The 11,695-nt window shown below is 60.6% G+C and overlaps 1 protein-coding gene across 1 annotated transcript in view; it reads right to left on the bottom strand.

The window, feature by feature from the left end:
- Nucleotides 1-426: 426 nt before the first annotated feature.
- The window catches only part of ITGB2 (integrin subunit beta 2), a 27,595-nt gene continuing 16,326 nt past the window's right edge, over nt 427-11,695 (bottom strand). Inside the window, exons 6-16 of the mRNA XM_007452488.1 lie at nt 11,173-11,414; nt 10,142-10,297; nt 9,275-9,370; nt 6,907-6,996; nt 5,946-6,086; nt 4,049-4,236; nt 3,716-3,960; nt 3,386-3,605; nt 3,016-3,218; nt 1,076-1,242; nt 427-912 (exon numbers count right to left, since the gene is read on the bottom strand). Coding sequence (XP_007452550.1) covers nt 850-912; nt 1,076-1,242; nt 3,016-3,218; nt 3,386-3,605; nt 3,716-3,960; nt 4,049-4,236; nt 5,946-6,086; nt 6,907-6,996; nt 9,275-9,370; nt 10,142-10,297; nt 11,173-11,414 — 1,811 coding nt within the window. The 3' untranslated portion in view covers nt 427-849. The remainder of the gene's footprint in view (nt 913-1,075; nt 1,243-3,015; nt 3,219-3,385; nt 3,606-3,715; nt 3,961-4,048; nt 4,237-5,945; nt 6,087-6,906; nt 6,997-9,274; nt 9,371-10,141; nt 10,298-11,172; nt 11,415-11,695) is intronic.

Here is an 11,695-nt window from a genome sequence, read left to right as displayed (position 1 = left end):
GCTGGGTGATCACGCGGGGACCTGCCACCTACCACCATCACACTGGATCACCTTGACCTCCAGGTCACCCCAGGAAACAGCGCGTGAGAAACACACTTATTTAAATTCTCTTCCACTCATTACCCAAGAGCGGGGATAGACAGCCAAGAGCGTGACAGACGCCCGCCTTCCCATCTTGCCTCGGCCCTGTTCAAGCTCTGCAGGGGGACCCCCTTTGCTGGGGCCGTCCCCTGTCTTCCGAAAGCTGCCTAGGAGGTGGGGCCGGGACAGGGACACAGCGGGGCTTGCATGGCCAACAGGTGAGGAAGGAGAAAAAGAGAACCCTGAGCCACGGCCCAAAGTCTACACGGACCCTTGGAGCGTGTGAAGAGCAGTGGCGGTGGGGCACAGAGCCCGGCTCCCAGGGAAGCCCCTGCGGAAGGGTTATTAATTTTTTCTGTACACGCGATTGGGGGCAGCATGATCAATGGGATGTAATTTTACACCCTGAGAAGTTCACGTATAAATAAATCTGTACCACCTTTCGTCAGACTGTTGTGCTAGTTTTTACAAAGGACAACACGTGTCTAACCTTCCGGGACGCGAGCAACCCCTTCTGCAAGTTGCTATCAGAAGCCGCTCACATGAGAAGGGGGAGGCTGGCCCTCCTGATGAGTGCCTAGAATTATCTGGCCGCATCTGTCATTCTGGGGGCAGGAAAAGCGGTGCATTTTCAGTTAGTGGTGAAGTTGCCAAGTGTCGTCAGCCAAGTCCACCGGGCGACGGGGTCACGGTCGGCCTGCTGGGGGGACGTGGCGTGGGATGCTCCCACCTGGGCGGTGCAGGAGGCCCTGTCTTCACCAAGCAGCCCTAACTCTCAGCAAACTTCGGGTTCATGACTGTCGTGGTGGCGCTCTTGAAAAGGGGGTTATCCTGGTGAGAAAAGCAAGCGTGACTTGTCAGCGCAGGGAGGAAGGCGCTGGGCTCCGGGGACGAGCTGCGAGGGTGGGGTGAGGCAGGCTCCCGCTCCCGTGGGCGTGCCCTCGGCGCAGAGGGTGGGAGGCGTGCCTCGGCGGGGGGCCCCGGGGCCACTCACGTTATTCCACTGGGACTTTAGCTTCTCTTTCTCGAAGCGCTTGTACTCCCTGAGGTCACTCAGGTGGGTCAGGACCTTCCAGATGCCCAGCAGGAGGATGCCGACGAGCACGACTCCTGCCACGGTGCTCCCCACGATGGCGGCGATGTTGGGGCCCTTCACGCACTCTGAGGCAAGGAGGCACACACACCGGGGCGTCAGGCCCGCCGCGTCCCTGCACGGTGTCGGGGCCCCGCTGCTGGCTCTCAGCGACAGGTAGTGAGCAAACCGGCCCTGGCCCCGGCCCCCAGCCAGGGACGGTGCAGAGCTGGGCACAAGGCCAGGCCCTGTGGTTCCAAATGAAATTGAGAGGCCCTTTGTTCATGGAGAAAGAAAGGGGGCCGAGGTGGCCAGTAAGTAACCAGGGCCAGACACTGGCCTCCCACCTGGACAGCCAATGACCCAATCACTGGAACCCAGCCTAACCCACGTTGGATCAGAGTTTAGGGGTGGGCACTCTCCTTGTAAAGGCATTCCCAGGGGAACCAATGGCAGCAGCCTTGGGAATGATGGGGGTGGGGTCCCAGTGCCCGAGGGGCTGCACCCAACCTCCCCCTGACCTTGGGGGAGGGGAGGCTCTGGACTGCAGCACGCCCGCGCGGTGCCTGACCAAGGCACGATGTTCAGCGTGAGCCCGTCTGCCCAGCTCGTAGGCACTGGGGTTTGCGGGCACCCCCCGCAACCATCCTGGCCTCTCCAGGGAGCCTCCCTTCTTCACAGAAATGGAACAACTTAGCCAGCGCGCACAAAGCCAGACCTGACCCCACACGTGCCTGTTAAAACGCCTGGGAGAGCTGTCTGCACCAGCAGGCTGGGCTCTGCCGCCCTGGTAACAGACAAAGGGCTTGGGCCTACCTGCCTTCCTGGGGGTCCTGTCGTGGGGAGGGGAGCTGGGAGCAGGTCTCAGTCCTACAAGGACCCCGGGGTGGGCTGCTGTCCCACGTCTGCTGTGCTCACCTGAGAGGCTGGCCTCGCGGCCTGTGCCCCACCCCCGCAGCCTCTCTGAGCAGTAAAGGGGCGGGGGTACCGAGAGCTGGTGTGTCCACACAGCTCCGAGTGCTGCTGCTGTAACCCTCAAGCCCATCCCCTCGTGGGTGTGTTACTCTAAGTCCCCGCGTCCCACACACGCTTTGCCATTGTTCACTCAACCTACCTCCTCCTCGACACTGACCTACCCTCCGTCCCCACTTGTTGCGCTCCCTCCTGATCCCGCCCACAGTTCCATCCAAGGGCAGGCTCTGTCCACGCCGGCCCCAGGACCCCAACCCAGCCCTGCTCAGTGCCGGACTGGGCAGTGGCCCTTCCCAGGTCTGCGCCCGGCCTGTGAGAGCACAGCGTACTCCTCTGAAAGCCGGCTGGCCCTCCGGTGTGTCTGGGAAGAGACATAAGTCCAACCCCTCCCACCCCGCCCCCGCCCCCCGACTCACAGGGGCCCAGTAAGAGCCTAGCCCAGCACCTCTGGCCCTCTCATCCCCTGGTCTCAGCTGCAAGCGTCCTCCTCAGAGAGACCTTCTGACCTCTGAGACACGCCCCGCCGGCGTCTTTGCCCCTGGGAACCGGTTCATGTGTCCCCACCCTGTGTCCCGGGAACCTATGAAGACAGAGTCAGCCTCTGGGTCCCTGGTGAGCCGGGCGGCGGGCGGTGGGCGGCGGGCGGGTAGCGGCACCTGGGGAAGCAGGCTCCAGCTCCGCGGGCCCCTCCAGGGCCAGGGCCGGATGTGGGTCCGGCGGCCCCCATGGTCCCCCAGGCTGGCTCTCGGGGCTTGCGCTCCAGGCCGCGCTCAGCGCCAGCGCTCCGGGCAGCGCCCCTGCGGGACAGCCGGCCGCCCCAGGGCAGGGCGCACGGCGGGCAGGCTGAGCGGCGCGGGGACCCGGTCCTGACCCCACCCGCCTGGGCTCACCGCGCGTGTCGTTCACGTGCACGTCGTATCTGTCCCGCCCTTCGCGCTGCAACAGGGTGTAGGTCATCCAGCAGCCCTCGGAGTCGCGCTCCTTGCACGTGCGGCCGGGCAGTGGCTTGGGCAGCAGCTTCGTCTCCCCGCACGCTGCGCTGCAGTTCTTGGCGAAGGGGCCCTGGTCGAACTTCAGACACTCGGCGCAGTTGCTGCGGGCGAGGCGCGGCGTGACCGCGGTTAGGAGGGGCGGGGGCGCGGGGCCCGGGCCACCCGGAGCTGCGGGGCCGTCCTCAGCACCCTGCGCCCCGGGTCCGGCTGGACGGCAGTTCTCCCGGGCCGCAGAGGCGCGAGGCGGGCGGGGTGGCGGGATACTCACGCGTAGCGGGCGCAGGGCGCGGGGCAGCCCGGGCACTCGAGGCACAGGGGCGGCTGGTAGCCGGGGTCGCACTGGCACACGTTGCAGCGGCACCGGCCGCGGCCGCTGCACTCGACGCCATCCAGGTTGAGGCAGCCCTTCGTAGACTTGAGGCATTGGCACGCCGAGCCCTCGTGGCCGTTCTGGCACCTGCAGGTGCCGCAGAAGCAGAGCCCTCGCTCTGGAAGACAGGGGCCCCCGCAGACTCAGCCCCGCCCGAGCCCCAGCCCGAGCCGCCCCCGCCCCAGGGGCGGCTGAGGCTCCGCCGGTTGGTGTGTCCCCCGCGCTCACTCTCGCCCCCGCAGACTTGGCCGTCGTAGCGCTCGCAGTTGACGTTGTCACACTCGCAGAACTGGCCGTAGATCTTCTTGCTGGGCACATCGCTCGTGTGGCACACGCACTGCCCGCAGATGCAGTCCCCCAGCCCCGAGCAGATGATGGAGCTGTTGTCCTTCCGGCAGCTTCCCTCCAGCTCCTGGCTGCTCCGGCCCTGCGTCTGGCACTCGCAGTTCTTCCCCATGTAGCCGGCGTCGCACCTGCATGGGGGATGTGGGGTCAGGGCCCGCCCTCTCGCGCCGGGTCTGACGCGGCGCGCCTGCGCGGGGGGCGGGGCCGCGGCCTCACCTGCAGACTCCGCACTCCATGGAGCCCCTGCCGCCGCAGAGGCTGTGGTCCCGGCTCGCGTCCCGGCACCGGCACTTGCACTGGGGGAGGACCCGCACAGTCACCGTGTCCGTGAAGCCCAGCGCACGGATGACGAATGACTGCTCCTGGATGCACTCTGTGGCTGTGACCTTCACCTGGAAGGTGATCTGTAGTGGGAAAGCAGGGCTCAGGTGAACATTGGACCCCGGGCACACAACCCTGCTCCCACCTCCTCCCTGGGCAGCATGGACAAGGGCACGGCCTAGCAGGGTGAGGGTCAGCGTCCTGGGCTCCCAAGTATGGAGGGGACCGCCTCTGCTGGGCCCCCGGGGGAGTGCATGTCGGTGGGGGGAGGGAAGGAGATGGACACTCCAGGTGGCTCCAGGACTTGGGAGGGGAGATGAGGGAAGAGAGGATGAGAGTTGGAAACTCAGAGTCAGAGATGCTGGAACATGCCCCCCAGTCCTTCCGCAGCTCCCCCACCCACCATCCTCTGGTGGCCTGGACTTGGGCAGGGATGTCTTTAGAATACTTTTTTTTTTTTTTTTTGCGGTACGCGGGCCTCTCACTGTAACCACTGCGCCACCAGGGAAGCCCACAAATGATTCTTATAGATTTAACATAGTTACTAGGAAAAGTTACTAGGAAAAGGACTACTCTGTGTCTTTAGGTGAATAATGCTTTGATATCTTAAAATGAGTTTTATTTTGAAGTACTGAAAATCAAGGATTTTGGTAAGCGGATAATTTTTTTTTTTTTTTTCTTGCGTTATGCGGGCCTCTCACTGTCGTGGCCTCTCCCATTTGCGGAGCACAGGCTCCGGACGCGCAGGCTCAGTGGCCATGGCTCACGGGCCCAGCCGCTCCGCGGCATGTGGGATCTTCCCGAAACGGGGCACGACCCCGCGTCTCCTGCATCGGCAGGCGGACTCTCAAGCACTGCGCCACCAGGGAAGCCCTAGAATACTTTTAATCTCACATCCCTTTAAAAGAATTTTAGAGTGACTCTGTAAATGATGTATATTTTCTCCATGTATTTTGTCCTGAAGCCTGGAGGCTAAGATGCCAAAATCGCACAGGAAGTCCTAGGTTTTGCATGTGGGGCTGTATTCTGACCCCGAATGCCCAAGGGGAACCGAGCAGGCAGGGCAAAGTCCCTGCCACTCACACAGCACTGGTGCTCAGCCAGCACTGAGCTTCAGAGGGCACCAGCTCGGCCACGGCAAGCCTCACTGCAAATCAGCGTAAGTGAATCTCCAGCCCGTACGTGAAGACAGAGCAGAAACATCAGGGAAGAGTAATCCATCAGTCACAAGACTGAATAAATTCTTGTACGGATCACCCAGTATGAGGGGGATGCATTTCACTAAAAAGTCACACACATTTAGTAAGTCACATAGTTGAAAGAATTCCGATGTCGTTTAGAAATAAAAGCAAGTATTTGCTGAATATTAATTCACAGCTGGAGAAAGGAAAAGTTTAATTGTTCTGGTCATGACAAATTAAAAATATCAGGGAAATAACTCAGTGCCTGTTTATAATCATTTGTGTGGCCCCTGCTTTAATGTGTTTGTCAAAAAACAAAAACACAAAAATCAAGAAAATCAAACCAAAGCAGATGCCCCATGTAGAAGGAACGCCCTTCTTAGGTGGGTGGCGCTGTACCCAGCATCTGCCCCCAGGGGGCGCTGCCGTCCTCGCGGCGGCCGGTGTACACCAGGCCGCGAACAGTGTGTGTGGATTTTCAAGGTAAGGAACTGGACCCGCGGTGGACTGGACCCCGCCTCTTGCTGGTCCCTGTGAAGCCGTGTGCCGGGGTGCACCCTCCCTCGCTGTCCCAGGGGGAGCCCCTTCCAGAGGCCGGGAGGGAGCCTCACCGGCACGTTGATCTGGACGCCGTCACAGTCCCCTCTGGGCTGGTCCACCTTCGATACCCCATTACTGCAGAAGGAGTCGTAGGTGACTTTCAGGGTGTCAGGGAGGGTGTTGTGATCCAGAAAGACTCTGGAGGACAGTTTCTGTGGGCAAAGAGCATCGTGATTAGGCTCATCCCGCTGTCCCCAGCCCTTCCCGCCCCTTCCCAGCCGATGGCTGGCACGCCTCTCATCCCCCTCCCTCCACCCGTGTGTCCACTGAGAGCTCCACGGGTGCCGGGTCCTGCACCCCATGCTGCTGGTGGCAGGGTTACCCATGCCACACCCCCCGAGACAGGCCAGTGGAAGGGACAGACGTGGAGACAGTTCATAGCCCTGCGAGAACGGGAGCTTGACCGTCCACCCACCACTGAAACCCCAGTGCCTGGCACAGGGTGGGAGCTGGAAAAACTGTCTAAGTGAATGAGAGAGAGCGAGACAGACCGTCAGACAGGAAGAGAGACAGAGAAACAGAGATAGAGACAGAGAGGTGAATGAGCCACTCACTGAAGGTGGCATCGTCGGTGCAAAGACAGAGCCCCCCCCATGGGCAGCATCTGGAGTTTGGGAGGGCCTGCTCGGGGTGGGGGTGGCTAGGGCTCCAGGAGGGTATGAGCAGCAAACAGAGCTGCCTCAGTGGGGCTCTGACTCAGTGCAGTGTCATCAGTGCTTACTGGGTGCTCCCAGCGAGCTGCGCTCGTGAAGTCAGCAGACCCTTTGGCTGGAAGAGGGCCTGATGCCTGTGTCCCAGGGGAGGCACGGAGGGCCTGGGGTGGCACCTACCACACCATCAACGAGGAGGACAGCTGCCCTGGGGAAGTGCCCGAGGATGGCCCACAGAACGCAGGGGCTCTCCTCTCCAGACCATCCTCCTGCTGGCCTGCAGCGGGGCGGCGTCTTGGCTGACTACCCAGGGGGCACTTACGTTGTAGGCATTCTTAATAAGCTGGACTACGTTGCTGGAATCGTCTGACAGCTCCCCGACTGCAGACTTGGGGATGATCTCCGTGAGCTTCTGTCCGGGAAGAAGACAGGTGGGCGTGGCCAGAACCCTGGTACCAGGACACCTCAGCATCCACCCAGTTTTGTAATAACACCCCAGAGGGTTTCCTTCCTGCTTGTGAGATGGCTCAGACAACCCTGCCCCCGATTTCTTACTGTATTTAGTTAAGACAGCACGTGGTCCAGTGTTGTGCGGGCAAATGTTTAACCACTGGCTTTCAGGAAGAACACCCTGAATTGCAGCGTTTGCTGATTTCCTCAGTGGAAATACTCCACCCTGGTTGATTTCCCAGCACTGAAGGCAGAGCTGGGAAGGTGCGCCCCGCCACGGTGAGATGCCACCCCAGGGACTTCCCCGGTGGCCCAGTGGTTAAGAATCCGCCTTCCAGTGCAAGGCACACGGGTTCACTCCCTGGTCGGGGAACTAAGATCCCACACGCCACGGGGCAACTAAGCCCGCGCACCACAACTAGAGAGCCCACGCTGCAACGAAAGATCCCACGTGCCACAAGATCTGACACAGCCAAATAAAATAAATAAATAAATAAATAAGTCTATTAAAAAAAAAAGATGCCACCCCATCATGCAGATGTGATAGGCACAAACAACCCAAGGGCACAGGTAGTCGTGAAATGTGGCATAAAATCAGGAAGCGATGTGTTCTGAGCGAGTGAGTTGACATAATTTAACTTCCGTAACGGCTGTGTTAAACAACACTGTGACAATTAGCTCTGGCAGGCAGGGCCGGCTGGTCCAGCGGCACCTCCGGCAGGCCGGAGCCCGAGGTCATGCAGACAAGCCTAGGGCAGCCTCCAGGGAACATCTGTGTCCCCTGCCACCCTTAGCTTAGCCCATCTTTCACGGGAAATTGCACCAGCACTTCATCTTGCAGAACCAAGGGTGGGTCACGTCCCTGCCACACAGCCCCGCTGTGACGCCCCAGAATGGAGCCCAGTCTCCTCCAGAAAGCTCATAAGGACACATAGTGGCCTGGCCACCCCATCTCCGGCCTCTGCCACCGTCTCCTCTCCTCAGCCTCAGGACCCCGCCAGGGCTCGGAGAGCCCCCCTGGCCACCTGCTCTCCATTCGGTGCAGAAACACATACTGAGGAGGGTCCGGCGTAAGCTGCCCATACAGCCTCGGGCCTCCTTGACCCCCCCTCCCTAGGAGCCCCGGGCCTGGGGTCCGAGTCTCCCATCTCCAGCTTCTACCCCATCACCACGCTGCCTTCTGGGACACGACTCCGGCACCTAATAGCAAATCACTGGGACCTGCTACCACCTGGCGAGGAGGAGGCTGTTACGTCCCGTAACACGGTCAGGGACACGGCAGCTGCGAGGCCCTGACTTGCCAGCGCTCGGGCAGCTCACGTGGGCGGGTGGTCTCAGCGGCACCCGGCCACCAGCCTTGCTGTCCTTGTGGCTTGGCCAACTCCCACTGCCAGCCTCCGGGGAGTCTCCCGGACACCCGCCCCTCCTCCCTTGGCATCCCCTGCAACCTGTCCCCAGTCTGGGGTCTGGGAATGCTGATGGCAGGTGCGGCTGGCCCCACTGGCAAACGCCCCACACAGGCACAGCAGGCCACAGGCCTCCGCAGGGAGGGGGCCGGGACTTAGGGAAGGAGAGGGGCCAGGAGGCGCTCCCAGGCCATCGCAGCTAGAGGCCACCACACTGAGCCCGGCAGATGAAAGCACAGCAAGTAAAACAGCCCCACAGTGACTGGGAGAAGGGAGGAGGGATGAAAAACGCTCTACGACAAAAGAAAATTCCCCACGAGAATTCCATGCCACAGAAAAATTTAGTAAGAACAGCAATTCAGAAAAGTCAGGACAGACCCAGGTCTCCTGAGCCGGGAAGGAGGTGCTGTCACAGCTGCTGGGGGGCCGGGCGCCTGCTGGTTAATGGGGGTGTTTTCCTCGCGACACTGCGCTGTGCGCTGGGGGTTCCAGAGCCCTCCTGTGTACACCTTACACTGCGTGAACAGTGTTGACGTGCAAACATATGTGGACACAAAACAAGGAACTTTCCCTGACATGAAGAATGGGGCCTGCAGACCGAAAGGGTTTCGTTGAGGCAAAACTACGATTACTGAAGTGCAAGGACTTGTCAGTGTCATGCGGCCTAAAGAGGCCTCAGCTCCTCAGCAGCAGCGCTCACTCCCCGAAACTCAGGGCCGCCCGCGTGGCCACAGCCCACACACCCAGCACGGAAGCAGAACTCAGGCTGTGGTCACCCTGGTCACCCATTCAGTTGCGACGCCTTTTCCTGCCAGATTGCTCAAGCCCACTTACCTCATACGTTTCCACCATTCTCTTGGTCACAGCAAAGATGGGCTGGATGTTGCTTTCTGCCAGTTTGTGCGCCAGCTGGCCCACCGATGGGTAGTCCTAGAGAGGGGACCCCCGGTCAGATGGCTCCCAAGGCTGGGGACAAGCCATCCAAGCTGCCTGTCTGCTCCTGTCGGCAGAAGTGACGGCCCAGGGCGCAGAGGCTCCGCCTGCCTCCTGCTGTGATGGGGCCGTTCCCAATGATGTTCGCAAACACGGTAAGATAATGGGATTAGGAGGGAAACTGACAATATTGAAATACACTCAAGAAAATATTAAAAGCTGAGAAGCGCTTCCTCATCAATGCAGTAAAAAAGAAAACCAGTGGCAAGTAACCACTCCCAGACCCTCAAAGCGGAGAGGAGTGGTGAGCAGCGTTTTGCGGTGTCCGCACTGTGGGGCGCTGGCGAGACGCCTCTGACTTCTCCTGGAGGCGGCATCTCAGACGCTGCCCCCAGCACAGTGGCACCTATTTTCACAACCTCATGACGTGCGCAATTTCAGGCAGAGGCTCCCCGGAGCCTCAGATGTCACATCTGTCCTGTCCCAGTCGGTGGGCCCCTGAGAGCTGCCACCAACACCCACCTCCAGTCTGCAGGCTGCAGATGGAGGACCCCAAGGGTCACATCTCTAAAGTCCTCTGCAGTGCCTGGGCTTTACGATTCCAGGGTGCCGAGCATCGTTTCACAGCAGCCCTGGACCAGAGAATTCTGACCTCTTGGTGCCATTCAAGTGCTTCCCCCAGAGCGAGGGCCCCTCCCCACCCCTCTGGACCCCGGGCTGGGAGTGAGCCTACCTCCCCACCCCCCCACCCCAAGACACGGCACTCACGAATTCGTTGCTGCTTTTGTACATGTTGTCCTCCAGGTGGCAGCGGCCGTCGTTGGGAGTCAGGATGGCGCCCAGCTTCCCGTCTCCCGCAAAGTGGAAGCCATCATCCGTGGCAAACACCAGCAGCCTGGTGACGTTGCGCCAGCCGATTTCCTCCTGACGAGGAGAGGGCAGGGTGACCTGCCTCAGCTTCCCCAGACTGGGGGAGCCAAGGCCGAGCTTGCTGTGCTGGCCTCGGGGCTGTGTGCCCCCCACTCCTGGGTTTTCTGGGGGCAGGAGGACCAGAGACAGGGCCCAGTGCCCAGGGGGGCCCGAGAAGTCCCTGTGGGACGACCAGCTCCCAGATGCCCAGGTGAATGCGTGGGACACCGAAGGGACAGGAATGCGTGTTTACATTTGCATACTCTGTGGCCCAGTCAACTCGGACCTGGGACCACCTCCTAAGGGGATACTCCCAAAGAAGAAAAAGTACTTAGAAATATTTATCTCACTGCAAACACAGAGGGAGGAGCCCACGGACCCCGTGATGAGGGGTTGACAGAGCCAGGGCACACGTGCATCGTGAACCGTGACATCACACAGAAATGAAAATGTGTGTCGGCGATGCAGGATGGTGCACCCAGGGACCAGAGAGGCTGGAGGACTGGGGTCCGGTCTGTGAAGGTGGCAGGACTGCGTGGCTAAACACGGGTCGATGTGTTGCAACACATCACAATACAGCGGCAGGACAGGACCACGTGGCAAGGGGTCAGCAGGGGGCAGGGGACGGCTGGCACCGACACTTAAGCCACATGACTGTCGGGGAGCCTGGCCAGGTCACCCTCTGTTCCTTGAACGGCACTGGAAGTAGGGGTGATTCTACTGCAGGAACCGCCAGGGTTACGTGGCTCACGGGTCTTCCTTAACAGGATCAATTCCTTGTACTTAGGCTTCAAAAGATTTGCACAGGGTCGCAAGCTAATAGTGGAATCTGTGGGTGTCGTGACAGAGGCCCCCAGGTCTGGAGAAATCAGGGCAGGCAGGGGCCTCACCGGGCACGCGGCGACTTGCATCATGGCGTCCAGCCCACCCTCGGGGGCATCCAGGTTTCCCGAGATCAGCTGCTTCCCGACCTCTGTCTGGAACTGGTTGGAGTTGTCGGTGAGTTTCAGCACGTGCCGAAAGGCGAACGGGGCCTGGCACTCCTTCTCCTTGTTGGGGCACGGGTTCCGCAGCTTCTCGGGGTGCGTGTTGACGAAGGGGAGCACCGTCTTGTCCACGAAGGACCCGAAGCCTAGGGGTCGGGTGGGCTGTGAGCCCCGGCTTCCCCACCTCATGCCAGAGGGTGGGGGGGGGGGGGGGGGGGGAGGGGCTCAGAGGAAGAAAATAAGTTTCATTTCGGGTTTTCTGGTCTAGCAAAAGGAAAAGGAATTAAGGCGAACGTGTAGGATGAGCCCAGACTAAATCAATACACTTTGCAATCAGCCCGGCAAGGGTATTTGGACACAATGACTTGGAAATAATTAACAGTTAAAAGGGGGGGGGGGGGGGGGGGGGGGAGGGGGTGGGGGAGGT

The sequence above is a fragment of the Lipotes vexillifer genome, unplaced genomic scaffold, assembly GCF_000442215.2.
Source record: "Lipotes vexillifer unplaced genomic scaffold, Lipotes_vexillifer_v1.1 scaffold545, whole genome shotgun sequence".
Taxonomy (NCBI): domain Eukaryota; kingdom Metazoa; phylum Chordata; class Mammalia; order Artiodactyla; family Lipotidae; genus Lipotes; species Lipotes vexillifer.
This window is presented reverse-complemented; position numbering and strand designations above follow the sequence as displayed.